This window comes from Canis lupus, chromosome 9, assembly GCF_011100685.1.
Source record: "Canis lupus familiaris isolate Mischka breed German Shepherd chromosome 9, alternate assembly UU_Cfam_GSD_1.0, whole genome shotgun sequence".
Lineage (NCBI taxonomy): Eukaryota > Metazoa > Chordata > Mammalia > Carnivora > Canidae > Canis > Canis lupus.
In genome coordinates, this window is record NC_049230.1 from 361,545 (window position 1) to 378,336 (window position 16,792).

The 16,792-nt window shown below is 53.9% G+C and overlaps 1 protein-coding gene across 14 annotated transcripts in view; it reads left to right on the plus strand.

The window, feature by feature from the left end:
* The first annotated feature begins 4,809 nt into the window (after positions 1-4,809).
* B3GNTL1 (UDP-GlcNAc:betaGal beta-1,3-N-acetylglucosaminyltransferase like 1) overlaps positions 4,810-16,792 on the plus strand; it is a 49,984-nt gene continuing 38,001 nt past the window's right edge. For 8 of the 14 annotated variants that reach the window (XM_038546186.1, XM_038546187.1, XM_038546188.1 and 5 more), the window contains exons 1-3: positions 4,810-4,906; positions 7,033-7,149; positions 7,230-7,329. In XM_038546186.1, coding sequence (XP_038402114.1) covers positions 4,868-4,906; positions 7,033-7,149; positions 7,230-7,329 — 256 coding nt within the window. In that variant the 5' untranslated portion in view covers positions 4,810-4,867. Of the gene's footprint in view, positions 4,907-6,977; positions 7,150-7,229; positions 7,330-16,792 lie in introns of those variants that run through there. The other 6 variants (XM_038546193.1, XM_038546192.1, XM_038546197.1 and 3 more) reach the window with 6 other exon arrangements.

Below are 16,792 nucleotides of genomic sequence, written 5' to 3' on the forward strand. Positions count from 1 at the left end.
GGCTCCTGGGTGGAGACAAGGGAGTCGGTTTGTCGCAGCAGCAGCCGTGGGCAGCGGGTCAGCGTGGATGCAGGGCTCCCGGGCGTCCCGGGGCCGTGTGGGGAGGCGGGGGACACGTGGGTGGCAGGGGTCCGGGCCAGCTGCCACCTGCCCCACAGCAGCCACAGGCGCTCGGCTCTCCCTCCCCGCGGCGACATCCCCTCAGTCTCACCCGGGGAGCAGCGCCCAGGGCTGTCTCCGCGCAGCCCTGGGGGCCAGGTGACAGCCGTGACCCTCGGTGGCGCGGCCCGAGGGCTGGACGCGGGGGGTGCGGACAGAGAGGCTCCCTACTGGGCCGAGAGGGAAGAGCATTGTGCGGGGCCGCTGAGGTCGTGCATGTCTGTGCGGAGCCCTTGTGGGGACAGCTGGCTCCACGGGGTCAGCGTGCGACCTCACGGGGCGGGGGGCGACCTAACAACTCCCTGCGCCAAGAAAGAACGGGACCCTGTCCACAGAGCCACGCGTGGGCCCCACGCAGGGGCAGCTCACGGCAAACCCAGCCCGGGCTGCGGGCGCCTCCCCACCCCCATTCCTCATTGTCTCTGCCCCGTGGCCTGTCACCCAGAGGTCAGGTCTCACTGGTTCCCCATGAACCGACGCGGTAAAATCTGTGACGCGGGTTCATTTCTGTTTGGACGAGTCATGGTTTTACTCCCTTGAAATGTGTCTTTTCATACTTTTCTGCGGCAGAGCAGCCCTCAAGGTTAAAAGTTGAGGAGACCCTGTGTGAAGGCCCGTCCTTGCCCTTGGGCGTCCTGGGGAACGTGGGTCCTCCAGTATTTAGGGGCGTCTGCCGGCCGTGGGCACAGGATGCACCACGTCCCCTTTGCCAGGAGCCGGAGGAGGGCTCTGGACGTATTCTGTTCGGGGGCCTCAGGGCACCTGGGGGGTGACACCCAGCTCATGCAGTGCAGGAGGGGGCCCGTGGGGAGGGGCAGGAAGAGGAGCCCCCCGGAGGCTGTGCCCCACAGCCCAGAGAGCTGGACTGGAGGAGGGTGAGGGCGGGCAGCAGCGGGTGCGCGGTAGGCACACTGCCTGGTAGGAGGGGTGCTGCGGGGGGCAGGTGGAGGCCCGCAGGTGGAGGCTGGGAGGCAGGGGCCCACAGGTGGAGGCTGGCAGGCTGAGGCCGGCAGGTGGGCGCCTGCAGGTGGAGGCTGGCAGGTGGAGGCTGGGAGGTGGGGGCCCACAGGCAGAGGCCCACAGGTGGAGGCTGGCTGGTGGGGGCCCGCAGGTGGAGGCCCACAGGTAAGAGCCCTCAGGTAGAGACCCGCAGGTGGAGGCTGGCAGGTGGAGGCCCACAGGAAGAGACCCACAGGTGGGGGCCCGCAGGTAGAGGCTCGCAGGTGGGGGCCCATAGGTGGGGGCCCACAGGCGGAGGCCCACAGGGAGAGGCCCACAGGTGGAGGCTCGCAGGTGGAGCTGGGAGGCCCTGGGGGTCCCCGCAGCAGGTGCGGGGAGCCACTGGCGGTTAGCCACTCGGAGCCTGAGACCCCAGCCTGACTGGAAGAAGGCACGAGAGGCGAACGCTTGCACGGGCACAGGGGCTGAGATGCACCAGGGCCACTGGGCCAGGAGGCAGCAAAGCCAGAACCAGTCCCGGCGGGGCCTCACCCCACGTGCCCGGCTACCCTGTGACCACGTCTTCTCCCTCTGCCCACGTGGCCACAGAGAAAAGGACGTGGGGAGGACCTGATGGACCACACAGCCCCCCCGACCCCGTGAACGATGGGAGACCCCGGAGCTGAGGCAGGCGGAGGGCAAGGCCCTGCCCTGTCAGCGGGTCGGCAGCTTTCCACAGGCCTCGCGCGAAGGGCTACAGTCACCCCGAAACCTCTGGCTTCCCCGCCTCCCGGAGTTCTGCGAAAGTTCGGGAACCCTGTCTCCACAGATGGCACCTTCCTATGGAGACGCAGGAGGAAGACGCCTAACTGGCCTCTCCCGGCCGGTTGCCGGGCACCTCGGTGCTCAAGTACCCGCTGTGTACGCACCCCGGGAGCACCGGCCACCTGCTCGAGGTATCCAGAGCCTGGACGGCACACGGCTGGGATCACTCAGCCTCGGCTGTGGCAGGCGGAGGCCCTATTCGAAGCCTCCCCAACCTGGGCTGGCTTCCTCTCCCTCCTGCCCAGCCCTTACCACCCCGGTCCTGACCCTGGTTCCTGCCAGGCCCACCGCACACAGTTGTGGGCAGGCCTCCCCTGGCCCACGGTGTGCTGCGCACCTCAGGGACACCTGTGGGACCCTGCACCACTGCCCAGAGAGGCAGGTCAGTCAATGGCCCAGGGGCCAACCCCACAGGACAGGGCCAAGGGCGCGCCCCCACTGACGCTTCTCCAGAGCCCCCAGCTGCCCACAGAGCACGCCGGTCCTGGCTCCCTTTCCTCCCCTGCCTCGCCGTCCCACTCCCAGGAACGAAATCCCTCACTGCAAAGGCCCGACTCAGGCTCGGGTCTCTGGGCCGCGAGGCCAAGACAAACACTGTGTGATCCTCGGATGCTTGCGTCAAATCCACTCCAAATGTTTGCTCAGCTGCTAATTGAATGCACCCTCTAATGGGAACCTCATTACTTCCTCCAGCCCGTCCAGGGAGCAGTCCAGACTCGGGCTTCGGGTTAACCGTGTTCGCCAGGCTTTCATGACACCCTAGTCCTAAAGCGCCCGGGGCTTGGGAAACACTCAGCGAGGGGGCCTCTCCTCCCTGTGCAGGGTTAGCCCGGGCCGGAGAGCACGACGTGTGGGCTAGCACCATGGCTTCTGCCCATCAGGCGCTCGTCAGGAGACACTCGTCATGTCCTGGGTGGGCAGGGGGCTGCGTGGGTGTTGGCTCTCGGCGTGGGCCACAGAGGGCTGCCCAGCCCCTCCTCCACAGGACGTGACTTCAGGTGTCTGGCCCACGGAGTCCAGCCCAGTTCCACCGGCCATCCTCCTCTGACAGCACTTGGCAAACCCTGGACCCAGCAGGGGCGGGGTCGGCCCAGAGAGGAGCTGAGCCGGGTCCGTGTCCCCCGATGGCTGAGAGCCCCTGGGGGAGAAGACAAAGGTGGTGCTCCCAGGCCGCCCCATGGACACTGCTCCGGATTTCACACTCACCCACCGGCCCACCCCTGCCCGGGCTGTGGGGCTCAGCGACGGGCCTGGGGCTCCCTGCCCCCGTGCGCAGTGGCCGACCCGGTGGAGGGGATGAGAGAACGACTCAGAGTCGCTGCTGTGGCCACGGAAGCTCAGCGGGTCTGACTTCCAGGGACTGAGGCTGCTGCCGTGGAGTTGATGTGATCATGTCCCACCAGGTCTAGGTCCTGTAGGACCTTAAAATGTCACCTGGCCGCCCCCCCGGATGAGCTGTCAGGCCGGCCCAGTGAGGCCCCGGGTGCGAACAACGTGGAAGAGCCTGTACAGCCCTCGCCACGCTTGGGTCGGCGGCTGGCTGCTCCCGCGAACACGTCCCACGGCTGGGCCCTGGGCCGCCTGGCTGCCGCGTCCCGCAGGCTGAGCGCAGGCCTTCCATCCGGCTGGACACCTGGGGCTCCCGGCCACCCCCGCCGCCCTCGGGGCAGGCTCCCTGCGAGCTGCGGCCCAGCGCCCGGGCCTCTCCGCGTCTGTCCCCACGGCAGCGCCTCGCGGGGCTGCCGGGCTGTGTCCACATGTGAACCGGCACCAGGCCTAGGAACGCAGCCAGCACCGGCTCGTCGGCACACGCGGCGGCTGCGTGGAGGGGTCACCCGGAGAGCCAGCTTCCCTCGGCCCAGCTCCAGTGCCCCCAGTGCCCCCCGGTCCCCGGACTTGGGGCTCACGCAGCCTCTGCTCGGCCTTCCTCCAGTGCCACTTGGCGCTCGGCATGTTTGCAAAAGGCAGGCGACAGCCAACTGTTATCAGGGAAAAGGCGGTGAAAAGCAAATTTCTGGCAGCAAGACGCGAACAGGAAGCGAGGCAGGGCAGCCAAGGCCCGTTCTGACCCCGCGGGCGTGGGGGCGCAGGCACCGCGTGGGCCCCTCGCCTCTTGCTCCTGCCGCTTGCGAGGAGGTGCGGGGCCCCAAGGCTGCGGGGGCGCTGGCGGCTCAGGGTGCTCAGCTGGCGGAGAGCAAACTGCGTCCAACGGGCCGAGCTGGGGAGCACCGGGGCCGGCAGTGACCCCCCAGGCTGCCCCGATCCCACGGCCGGAGCGCGGCACCGCTCATGGGGCCCAGGAGCTTCGCCCGGCGACAGGCTTGGCAAGTGCTGACACAGGGTCCGCAGAGGTCACACTTGAAGTGATGCTTCAAAAACCCAAGGGGCGCGCGGGGGGGGGGGGGGGGGGGGTGTGTGTGTGTGCAGGGCGTGACCCGGGGTCCCGGGGTCCGGGGATCGAGTCCCGCGTCGGGCTCCCTGCGTGGGGCCTGCTTCTCCCTCGGCCTGGCTCTCTCCCTCTCTCTCTGGGTCTCTCAGGAATAAATAAATACAATCTTTAAAAAGAAAGAAAAGAAAAATCTAAAGCAGATACAATGTATCGAACGGTTTGCATTTGATCTTCGATTCGGGCAGGACTGCTGTAAAGCGGGTCACGGGCTCGCGTGTTGGGAGGACCGCGGGGGTCACGGCCGCAGGTCACGCCCCGGAGGCCCGCGGGGCAGAGCAGCGGGCGGCCGTGGGGGGCGGGGGCGGGGCGGGGGCGGGGCTCCGGGGCGCCCCCTCCCCCCTCCCCCCTCCCCGGGCTTCCGGCCGCCCAGGCCGCGCCCCTCCACCCAGCGACCGACGGCTCCGCGAGCCAATGGGACGCGCCGGCTTCGGGCCGCCCCGCGAGCCGCACGCGCAGTAGCCCGGGGGGGAGGGGCGGCCGGAGGAGCGAGCGGTCATGCGGCCCCGGGGGGACCCCGCCGCCGCGCCCCACGTGGTAGGTGCCGGGCCGAGGGCGCGGGGCCGCCCCCTCCCTCCCCCCTCCCTCCCCCCTCCCCCCCTCCATCCTCCAGCCCTCCTCCCCCCGGCTCTCTTTCTCTCCCCCCTCCTCTCCTCCCTCCAGCCCTCTTGCCCTCTTCCTCCCCCTTCAGCCCCGCCCTCTGCCCTCTAGACTTCCTCCCTCCATCCTCTTCCCTCCTCCCTCCTCCCTCTGCCCTCCTCCCTCTAGTCCAATTCCCTTCACCCTCTCGCTCCTCCCTCCAGCCCTCCTTCCTCCAACCCTCCATCCTCCTCCCTCCACCCTCCAGCCCTCCTCCCTCTAGCCCTCTTCCCTCCAGCCCTCCTCCCTGTTCTTCCTCCCTCCTTCCTCCAGCCCTCCTCCCTCCACCCTCCAGCCCTCCTTCCTTCAGCCCCCCTTCTTCCATCCTTCCTCTGCCCTCCTCCCTCCAGCCCTCCTCCCTCTCCCCTCAGGGCTGCATTCCCCAGGGTGCACTCCCCGGGGGCTCACCTGGGAGGGTCTTCGCCCCCAAGCAACCTGCAGCCCAGGAATTTAATCAGGGTCCACCCTGGACGGGAATTCACATTAGGTTTTGTGTTGTAGATCTTGAGAACAGTAAAAATGTTCTTTCCTGTTTTCTTTAAAGAATCATGTTTCCTCTAAAAATAGGTCTGTAAGTAAATTAGGTGACCACTTTTTTGGAAAGATGAATTCCAGAAGGGTTATCACTGTTCAGTCAGATCCTCAGAGTAAAGAACTTGACTGGACTGTGCTCGGTCCACGGGTTTTTCTAAGCCATCTTCGGAGCTGGTGTTTTTATCGAGCTGTTTGCTGTGTGGATGTCGAACACCCATGTGCACACGTCCGTAGGTGTGTGCCCGTGAGCTGTGCGAGCCTGGACGGCCCGAGTCTCCGTGTCCCGTTCAGGAATGGCTCCCCTTCTCAGTGGGGTATACACTCCAGGCTGGGGGACACGAGTCTCTAACTCTGGGCACCCTGTACTCGCTTCACGTGCTAACATGCAAAGTTAAGGCGGTTCCTGTCTTCTGTTCTTTGGTGGCAGTCGGTTCCTCTGGTTTTACTCCATACACTTTGGGCGTTTTTGTTTCATCTGCTGTAGGAGAGGACGTGCCAAACTGTCCTAAGCTAAGTAGAGCAGAAGGACAGAGGCCCCCATGTCCCCAGCACCCACCCATTTCTGTTAAAGCGGGTGTCCAGGGACCTCAAGACTTCTTTGTTGCAGCTTCTCTAGCATCATGGCTTCGGAAAATGCTTACTCCACTGAGAAAAGGCCAACAGGTTCTTTTCATGAGTGGGCTGGAGAAGAGATGCTTGTTTCAACCAAAATGATGTTTCCGACCAGTGATTAGAAAACACATGAATTTGCCATTGAATTGGGAAAGACTTGGGTGCCTTTCAGATTTTTGTTTCCTTTTCAAAAACATCCAAAAGACCAGCTCAGGGCAATCTAAGACAGCATAAATCTTACGGAGTAAAAGAACGCTAAGAGCCTGGCGGGAAGGAACGGGCACCTTCTGTCTGGGGAGCAGTGTTTCCCTGGAAGCCTTACTCTGGGCCGCCTGTGACCCTGGCCTCCGAGCTCGGTGCTGGTGCTCGGTGCTGGCGTGGTCCCGGTGAACGGTGCGGATGCTGGTGCGGGTGCCCATTGCACAGGGCGGGTGCTGGTGCACGGTGTTGGTGCACAGTGTTGGTGCGAGGTGCTGGTGTGCAGTGTCAGTGCTGGTGCATGGTCTGGTGCTGGTGTGCTATGCTCGGTGCTGGTGCTGGTGAGTGGTATTTGTGGGCTTGCTGGTGCGCAGTGCTCGGTGCTGGTGCGCGTGTTGGTGCGTGGTGTCGGTGCTGCTGTGCATGCTGGTACTCGTGAGAGGTACTCGTACGCTTGCTGGTGCAAGGTGCTGGTGTGCGTGCTGGTGCGCTGTGCTCGGTGCTGGTGTGCATGCTGGTACTGGTGCACAGGGTGGGTGCTGGTGCGGGGTGCTGGGTGCTCGGTGCTGATGCACGGTGCTGGTGCGTGCCGGTGACGAGTTAGAAAGTCTGGGCACCGGCACAGGCACCGTCACGAGCTCCGGCCCGTGCTGCGCCGACCGGCTCGCTCGGGGTTGCAGTCCATCATCCTCCCGGTGCACAACGCCGAGCGCTGGCTGCACGAGTGCCTGAGGTCGGTTCTGCAGCAGGACTTCGCAGGCCCCATGGAGCTGTCGGTTTTCAACGATGCCAGTAAGGTAGGTGCGGACTCCGCCCGCGGGAGCCCCATCTGTGCGCAGGGAAGGCTCCCGAGCCGCCCATGTCCTCCTGCTTTCAGGACCAGTCTTTGAGGATCCTGGAGGAGTGGAAGGCGAAGCTGGAAGGTTCTGGCATCCCCGTGGTCATTGGCGGGCACGAGTCTCCTTATCCGCGCGGAGGTCAGTGACCCTGTTTGCTTTACTATCCGGCCCTGTGGGGTGGCTTCTTAGGACTCCTGTCCTTACACACACTGAGCCCCGCCAGCCGTTCCGCCACCTGGGGAGGGGGCTCGGGGGTCAGCGGAGGACCTCCCTCCCCCAGGGACGTGCAGGCTCCGCCCCAACCACAGGCAGGGCAGCAAGCAGAGGAGCCTCTTTTTTTTTTTTTTTTTTTTAATTTTTATTTATGATAGTCACACACACAGAGAGAGAGAGAGAGAGAGAGAGAGGGGCAGAGACACAGGCCGAGGGAGAAGCAGGCTCCATGCACCGGGAGCCCGACTTGGGATTCGATCCCGGGTCTCCAGGATCGTGCCCTGGGCCAAAGGCAGGCGCCAAACTGCTGCGCCACCCAGGGATCCCAGAGGAGCCTCTTCTTATAGGAGGGGGTGGGCGGGGCTCTTGTAAACAGAAAAACCATTGGAGTAAACCGGGAGCTGGATGTATAGTGTCTTCCCATTGGCTGGGCTGTGGCTGTCTCCTATTGGCTGGGCCGTGGCTGCCTCCCATTGGCTGAGCCATGGCTGTCTCCTATTGGCTGGGCTGTTGCCGGGGCAGCAGAAAACCTTCCGTCCTGGACCTGGTTGCTAAAGTAGTTACCACCTGTGAAGAGTCTTTCTCCCTATGGGGTCTGTAAGTGGTAACGGTGCTGGGCACCCAGCGCCCCTGTTGGGCCCCTGACTGTGCTTTTCATAAGCTTTTCTTTTATTAACTTTCCTAATTATTTCATATTCGAATCCTGGTGTAAAGTATTCCGAATAATAAATTTATCATGTATTAAGAACCCAGTGCACCTAAATTTCTTATTCTTTGGTGAAGGTTTGTATGAGACCACCACACATACTTCATACTTGCTCAGCTTAACAAAAAGCTGTGGGGTGTTTTTATTTTTAGTGTGATTGATCATATTATTGGTCACCTCTACTTAAAACTCTTTTCTTGTGACATTAGATTTGTTTGTGCCCAGTGTTTTGAAAACCTTAAAGAACTAGCTTTTAATTTTGCTACTTTTCTGTATTTTCTTTCATCTGTTTTGCCTGTTTTCTGTTTCCACTCTGATCAGTATTTGCTTTTTTCTGCTTGCTTTTGGCTTAAAGTGTTCTTTTCCTAATTTTAAAAAAATTATTTATTTATTTTAGAGGGAGGGACAGCAGACTTGAGTGAGTGCCCTGGAGTGGGGGTGGGGTAGGAGCAGGGGGGAGGGGCGGAGGATAGAGAGTCAGGGGGACTCCCCACCCCAGCAGAGCCCCAAGCACCTGAGCTCAGGACCTGAGCTAAAACCAAGTGAATCTGCCCAGCCTCAGGGGACTGAGCCAGCCAGGCACCCCCCTTTTTTTCCCTAATTTTTAAAGTGGAAGTTGAAGTCATTGATTTGACACCTTCTATAGGCATTTTATGATATAAATTCTCCTCTTAATGCTTTAGCAACATCAATACGTTCTTTTCATTTTTGTTCAGTTTCAAAACACCTAATTTTCTTTTGAGTTTTTTGATTTATGGGTTATTTAGAAGTATGTTGCTTGGTTTCCAAATATTTGAGAGGTTTTCCAGTAATTTTTTGTTACTGATTTCTCATGGAACTCCTCCGTAGTAAGAGAACATGGTTTGGCGTGACCGTGTGGCTGTCCTTGCAGATGTTCTGTGTGCACTTGAGAAGGTTGTGTAGCTGAAGGTGTTGTAAATTGAATCAAGTCAAGCTGAGGTCGGTCATTTAAATCTACTGGAGTCTTGCTGAGGTGTCCTGTCAGTTACTGAGAAGGGGCATTGAAGTCTCCAACTCTGTACACTTTGCTGTCCGTCTCTGGAGTTTTGTCAATTTGGGTTAACAGTATTTTGAAACTGTTAACTTTTAGGGTTGTTATGAAGAATTGACCCTTCATCATCATGAAATACGCCTCTTGATCTTGCTAATTTTCTTTGCTCTGAAATCTACATTTAGATATTAATTTAATTGCCTTGTTTTTGACTAGTATTAACATAATATAGGTTTTCCTTCTCTGAACATTTGTTGAAGTGCACCTCCCTGTAGATTCTCATAAACAGCAAATCCAATCTGACGATTTTCACCTTTTAACGTTTATTTACATTAGTTACACTTAGTGTGATTATTGATATCTTAGGTTTGAGTCTATTTTCTTGCTATTGGTTCTATACTACTTCCATTTCTTTGTTTCCCGTTTTCTTCCTTTTCTGCCTTCCTTTGAATTAATCAAATATTTTTTATAACGGGTTTATTCATATGCCACACACAGTTCACCTAAAGTACACAGTCAGATGGTTTTTAGTGCATTCACAGAACTGCGCACCCCCAGTCAGTCTGAGGATGTTTTCATCACTTCAGACAGGCACCTGCTGTCCTGTAGCCATCACTGATCCCCATACCCTGCTCCCGCCAGCCCTGCACCACCACTAATCTACGTTTCCTGTACAGATTTGCCTGTTGTGGAGATTTCTGCATATATATCTGTAAGAGATGTTGGTGTATGGTTTTCCTTTCCTGTGATGTCTTTGGCTGTGGTATCAGAGTGATACTGGCCTCATAGAACAAGTGTTCTTTTTTTGTTTGTTTGTTTGTTTTGTTTTTTAAGAGTGGAAGCGATTGGTGTTATTCTCTATATGTTTGGTAGAATTCATCAGTGACATCATCTGGTCCCGGCCTTTTCTTTATTGGAAGGTTTTTGTTTTGTTTTGTTTTGTTTTAAAAGTTTTATTTATTTGAGGGAAGGGAGGGAGAGCATGAGTAGGAGGAGCAGCAAGGGAGAGGGTGAGGCAGGCTCCCCCCTGAGCGGGGAGCCCAACGTGGGGCTCAACCCCAGGACCCCGAGATCATGACCCGAGCTGAAGGCAGATGCTTCACCAACTGAGCCACGCAGGTGCCCCTTTTGTTGGAAGCCTTTTATTACTGATTCAGTCTATTTATTTGTTATAGGTCTGTTCATATTTTTTATTTCTTCTTGAATCAGGTTTGGTAGTTTGTATATTTATACAAATTTGTCCCTTAGGACAAAAACCTTTGTAGGTTATCTAATTGATTGGCACACAGTTTGTAGTATTTTCTTAGAACCCTCTTAAATTTTTGCTAAAGTCAGTAGTAAGGCACCCACTTTCACTTTGGATTTCAGTAATTTTGAGTTTTCTCTTTTCCAGCTGAAAGTTGCCAATTTTATTGATCTTTTCAAAGGACCAACATTTGGTTTCATTGATTTCTCTCGTTTGTTTTTTTTCGCTTTCAATTTCATTTATTTCTGCTCTGATTTTTATTAATTTCTTCCTTTGCTAGCTGTGTATTTAGCTCTTCTTTTTTAGCTTCTTAACATATAAAGTTAGGTTAGTGATTTGAGATCCCTGTTACATAGGCATTTATAGCTGTAAATTTCTCTCTGAGCGCTGCTCTTATTGCACCCCATAAATTTTGGTGTATTGTGCTTTCATTTCCACTTATCTCTAGGGATATGTCTCCAAAAATATATAAGCATCTCCTAGGAATATGTCTAAGGATATTCCACTGTCATATAGAGCATCTGTTAGGCAGACAATCCAGTATTCTTGGGTTATTAGTTGAGTGGAATATATTTTTCCATCCTTTCACTTTTAACTCCTCTGTGCCTTTGGATGATGTGCCTAAGGTGAATCTCTTATAGACAGCATTTAAATGGACCGTGTGTTTTTGAAATCCATTCTCCCAATCTTTACCTTTTAATTGGAGCATTTAATCCATTTACGTTTAAAGTAATTAGTGACAAAGAAGGCCTTTTACCACCTTGTTGTGCATCTGTACACCTTACATCGTTTTGTTCAATAGCCCTCTGTTACTGCTTTCTTGTGTGTGATTACTTCTTTCTAGTGTGCCATTGTGATTCCCTTCTCATTTCCTATCGTGTGTACTTGTAAGGTATTTTCTTAGTGCTTATTGGGGAGATTACAATTAATGTATTAAATTTATAACAGCCTAGTTTGAATTAACACTAATTTAGCTTCAGTAGCATATAGAGCACCATTCCCACTTGATGTTGTCACAGTTTACATCAATATCATGCACCCACTGACATAGATTTATAATCATTGCCCAATGTATTTGTCTTTTAAGTCAGAGAGGAAAAAATTCAAAGTAAAAATAGAACAATACTGCCTTTTATGTTTATCCATGTTTTAAACTTTATTAATGTCTTTGACTCCTTTGCATGGTTTCAGGTTCTGTCTAATATGCTTCTGTGACACCCTGAAGGATGCCTGTCGGCGTTTCTGGTGAGGGCAGGCCTACGGGTGAAGAGCCCCCTCAGCACTTGTTTATCTAGCAATGTCTTAATTTCTCCATCATATTTGAAGTGTTTTTTTTGCCAGGTGAAGAATTTCTGCATGTTATAGACCTGAGATACATAACTTACATACTGTCTTACTGTCAGTAGGTGGGTGGATGCCCGGTTTGTTGGTTCACCATTGTACCCAACTCAGTTTCTTATGTTATCTCTGATTTTGTAATTAGGCAGTCTGACCCTGCAGAAACGTTATTGCTTTGCTTCTTTTTTTCTGATTTATACTTTACTTTTCATATTTTTTAATTGGGATAAGAAGTCTAGAAGAACAATGTGGAATCATATTACTGAATCCTTGTACTGTTGCTGACTTAGGGAAGGTTCCTGGGGTTTCATTGTTAAGTTTGTTTACTGTTGCTTTCTGATGATACTTTTCTTGAGTTAACTTGGGATTCCTAACTTAGCCTTCAGAAAATGAGAGGTCAGTATAAACTTTTATTAAATATCTCGGGATCCCTGGGTGGCGCAGCGGTTTAGCGCCTGCCTTTGGCCCAGGGCGCGATCCTGGAGACCCGGGATCGAATCCCACTCGGGCTCCCGGTGCATGGAGCCTGCTTCTCCCTCTGCCTGCGTCTCTGCCTCTCTCTCTCTCTCTCTCTCTCTCTCTCTCTCTCTGTGACTATCATAAATAAATAAATTAAAAAAATAAAAAATAAAATACTGCCTTCTATGCAGTCCATAAGTTTAAAAAAAAATAAAATATAAAAAATAAATATCTCTTAGGTATCTGTTAAGGTGATTGCATATTTTTTTCTCCTAACGCTTCATTTAGCAATTATGTTAGTATTTTTTGGTAACAATGAACAATGTTAGAATTATCAGCAATGACTTGATGGTATTTTTGTACAATTATTTAGTTTCCTTTAGGATTTTTGTGTCTATGGGCATATGGAAAATTGATCTGTAGCTTTTTGGTGCTTGTTTTGGTGTCTAGCTTAGAAATAAGAGCAGATGGCCTTGGGCTTGCTGATAGAGTGTTTTTGCAAGCAGTAATTGCGTGTAGCAGCTCCGCAACCTTTGTCTCAACCTCCTGCACAAACTAGCCCTACAGCCTGTGTACATTATGGGGAAAAAAAGCACTTACCTTGTTCTCAGAAATGTCTGCTTTGGCTAATCACAAATATTTGAATACCAGCATGTGATAAAAATAAATTCACGCATACAGAAGGGTCTACAGTGACACTCAGAAGCCCCACACCTTAGAAGCACCGGCGTGTTTTGCTTCTCACTTGACTTCATTCACACAGTGTCAGTCAGTACTCACTGTGAAAGAGGACGCGGTTAGCCACTGGAGTGCCCCATGCTGCTCTTCTCATTTCCCCCCTCAAGGGTTTGGTTTGTTATGATAGAATCATGTTGTCAGGGTGCATGATCTTCAACTCTGTTCTGTAACTTGTTTTATGTGCTTTACTAATAAATTGATTCTGGCAATTGAAATCTCGTAGAAACAGCACTCGCAGCATCACCAGTGAGTGACTGCTCGCCGCCAACCACAAGGTGGTGGGTGAGGCTTGTGCTGTGCTTGGGGGCTCCCAAGTGTCTGAATCTGTGGGGCCTGTAAACACCTATGCCTTATTCTCTTTTACTGTCTACGCACCTGCTACTTTTTGGGGTTTTCCCCTTTTCTTTTTCTTTTATTTAGTCTTTATGTGTTTTCTCGTTGTGTTGCTGGACTACTCCTTAAAGCACGTTTTCTGTATCTGGTCTGTTGATGGTAAAATATTTGGGGTTTTTAAGTGTCTGAAAATGTCTTCATTTTGTACTTAGGCTCAGTTGACAGTTTGGCTGGGTATAGAATTCTAGGTTCAAAGCAGTTTCCCTTAGAATTTTGAAGGGTTGCCTCATTATCTTCTGGTGTCCTCTAGAGTCTGGCTCTTCAAAGTTTTCTTTTCTGAACGTGTTTCAGATTTTTCTCTTTGTGTTTTAAAATTTTGTAATGCTGGGTCAAGGTGTAGGTGCTTTCATGCACCCTCTGTTTTTATCCTGAATGATTACCTTTGTATTCTTAGCTTTAATTGTGATATATTGGGCTTCCTTTAGCTTTACTTTTAAGTTTTTGTGTAAGACTTGAAATTAGCACTTGTGCATATACTGCTGAGTTGGAGGAGGAGGTAGGCTAGATGATGAGGCTGGAGCTGGTGGTCGAGTCTGTCCCCTAAATTGCAGACCTCAACTTCGGTTGCACATTAGCAGTGCCTGTGAAGCTTTGGGAGCCCTGGTGCCAGAGCGTGAGTCCCCTCTAAGATAGTCTCGAGTAACTGGTTTGCATGCAGTGTCTGCACTGGGATTGTGGATGCTTTCTATGCTGGGTTGCATTTGCAGCTGAGAATCTGCTTTAAAATGACCTCAGAAAAATAAAATAAAATAAAATGACCTCAGGAGTGGTGTGGTGTCAGCCTCACGCCCTTGTGGCTTTGGACTTCAGGGAATCCTGTAGGTCTCCTCATTTCAAGGGTGGGCAGGGGGTGGGTCAAGGTATGGGGTAGGGTTGGGAGAGGTATGAGTGGGAGAGACGTTCACTTCTCAGATGCTGCTTGCCCTCAAAGCCCCTTCCCATCCTGTTTTCTCTCTGCACTTGTCTGCCAGTTTTGGTGGTCGGGTGGCTCTCCTGGTGTCACTTCCAACCCCCCCCCCCCACCTCTCTGGGCCTGTTTCCTTTGCGGGCAGCAGGTGCTCATGGCCTTTGTTGAGAAGGCTTAGCTGCTGGAGCCACTCAGGAGCTGCCCTATTCCTGTCATCCTCATCTGCACCATTATCTCATGCATCTGGAAGACTTTTTTTCCCCAAGTTATTTTTTGTTTTCATTGTTTGAAATAGAAAACTTTAAAGAAATCGGTTATTGTAGAACATCTATTTCAACTTGTTTCTGAGATATGTGCCAACAAATCATGGTTTCTGAAACTAGCTTGAAGATTGTTTTAAAATATTGTTTAATTAAGATATTTTGCCTCTTCCATAGTTGATGAAGGAAGTTGAAGGCATTTTGGTGACTGGTGTGTCTTGGCTTATCTAATCTCCATTTTATTTTTTTATTTTATTGTTTGTCTTTTTTTAATATTTTGTTTATTCAAGAGAGACACAGAGAGAGAGGCAGAGACACAGGCAGAGGGAGAAGCAGGCTCCTTGCAGGGAGCCCGATGCAGGACTCATTCCCAGAATCCCAGGATCACGTCCTGGGGTGCAGGCAGGCGCTCAATCGCTGAGGCACCCAGGCACCCCCTATTTTATTGTTTATTAGAGAGCATGTGTGTGCACATGTGCCTGAGCGGGGGAGGCAGGGGCAGAGGGAGAAGCAGATGCCCCGCTGAGCAGGAAGCCTCCAGCTTGGGGCTTGACCCCAGGACCCCAGGATCATGACCTGAGCCCACTGAGCCACCCAGGAGCCCCATAAAATACTTGCCATAGATTAGATGTAACTCATGTCACGTTCATGTGTATTTTGTCAATGACGAGAAGATTGAGTTGTCATAGCGTGAAGCAATGAAGCCATCGTGTTGTCGTTTTGAAGGCAGCAAGGTGAATTCAGGGGGGCCCCGCATCATGATTATGGAATGGGGTTGATGTGAGACATCTGAACGAGCATATCTCCCTACACTGGTATTTTCTGAAGTAGAAGTTATGTCAACTATTGGATAACAGAAATCCCCGGTGCTTCCTTTTTCAGGAGTGCTGAATTATTTAAATTGGATTAAGACTCATTTACTGTTATATTATGATACGAAATAACATAACAGAGCAAAACGTTTCTTAAAGACGCGGTGAGTTGCTAAATGAAACACCGCAATTCCGCCCTCTTCTCTCCAAGAGTGAGGACGGCGGCGTGTTTCCCGCTGTGACCATGACAACTGGCTCCATCACGAAGGGACGGCCTCCCAGACATCAGGCCCTGGTGCAAACATTTGACTTTCTCCGAGGCAGTGATATTAAAGCAAATTCCTTGTCTTTGCCAAACATACCTCGTCGCGAGGACCTTCCAGCTTCTTAGTGAGGCGCGTTTTCCCTCATCATCCAAGTTCTGCTTCCATCTTTCCTGTTCTGAAACCTGACTCCACTAAGCAGCTTTTTAAACAGAACTCCTGCCAGTTGATTTTATTTTTTATAAAGATTTTATTTATTCATGAGAGAGAGAGAGAGAGAGAGAGAGAGGCAGAGACCCAGGCAGAGGGAGAGGCAGGCCCCTGTGGGGGCCCCGATGTGGGACTCGGTCCCGGGAACCTGGGGTCACGTCCTGGGCCAAAGGCAGATGCTCTACCGCTGAGCCCCCGGGGGACCCCTAACCTCTGCTAATTTAAATGTGACTGTGGACCGTCTCTTCCCGTTGTGTTGCCCGCATGCAGCTCTTCGGGCGACGTCCTGTGAGGTCCTGAGGCTTCACCACAGCTGTGTCTGGCGGCTGCTAATCACCCCCCGGCCCCCCGAACCTTCCCTGCGTGATACACCTGTGGGTCCTGGAGATCCGGGCCACTCCGCTGAGCCGCTACCTTGAGTGAAGACAGCCTGCCTGGCTGAGGCGCTGGGTCATGGCCTGGGCGACCTGGCACTGGCGTGTCCCTCCTGCTCTGGCCTGTGGGACTGGCTAGCACCCGAGTCTGCTCGGAGCTGCTGGCTGTGGCGCTGCCTTCCCTCCCTGCCCCAGGGCTGGAAAACTGGGGTGTGGCTATGGCTGTGGCCCCCGCGGGACGTCCTTCGGGGAGTGGAGCGCGAGCCCAGGGGGCCGCGTGTGCCTTGTGGCCATGGCCGCGGATGGGTGACGGGCCGGATGGGTGACGGGCCGGTGCTGGCCGCGTCCCGGGCGGGTGTGTGCCCCGCAGGCCCCGAGCCTGGAGGCCCCTTGGCGCGCCCGGGCCGCTCACCCCCGTCCCCGCGGGCCTCCTGGCTTGTTCCAGCCCCTTCCGTCGGGCGCGTAGCCGGAGGTCGTCATCTAACGTTTTCCGACTCACTTGTACCCTCTTGGAAGGCGGAGAGTGTTCTAGACATTTGTTGCAACATGAGGCCCACACGGCAAGTGCACTCACCCACCGTCCCGGGTGTTTTCTCAAGCTGAGCACAGCATGTCCCCAGCGCCCGCGAGGGCCGTCGCCCGCCCGAGGCCCCTGCCCGCGGCCTGGCCC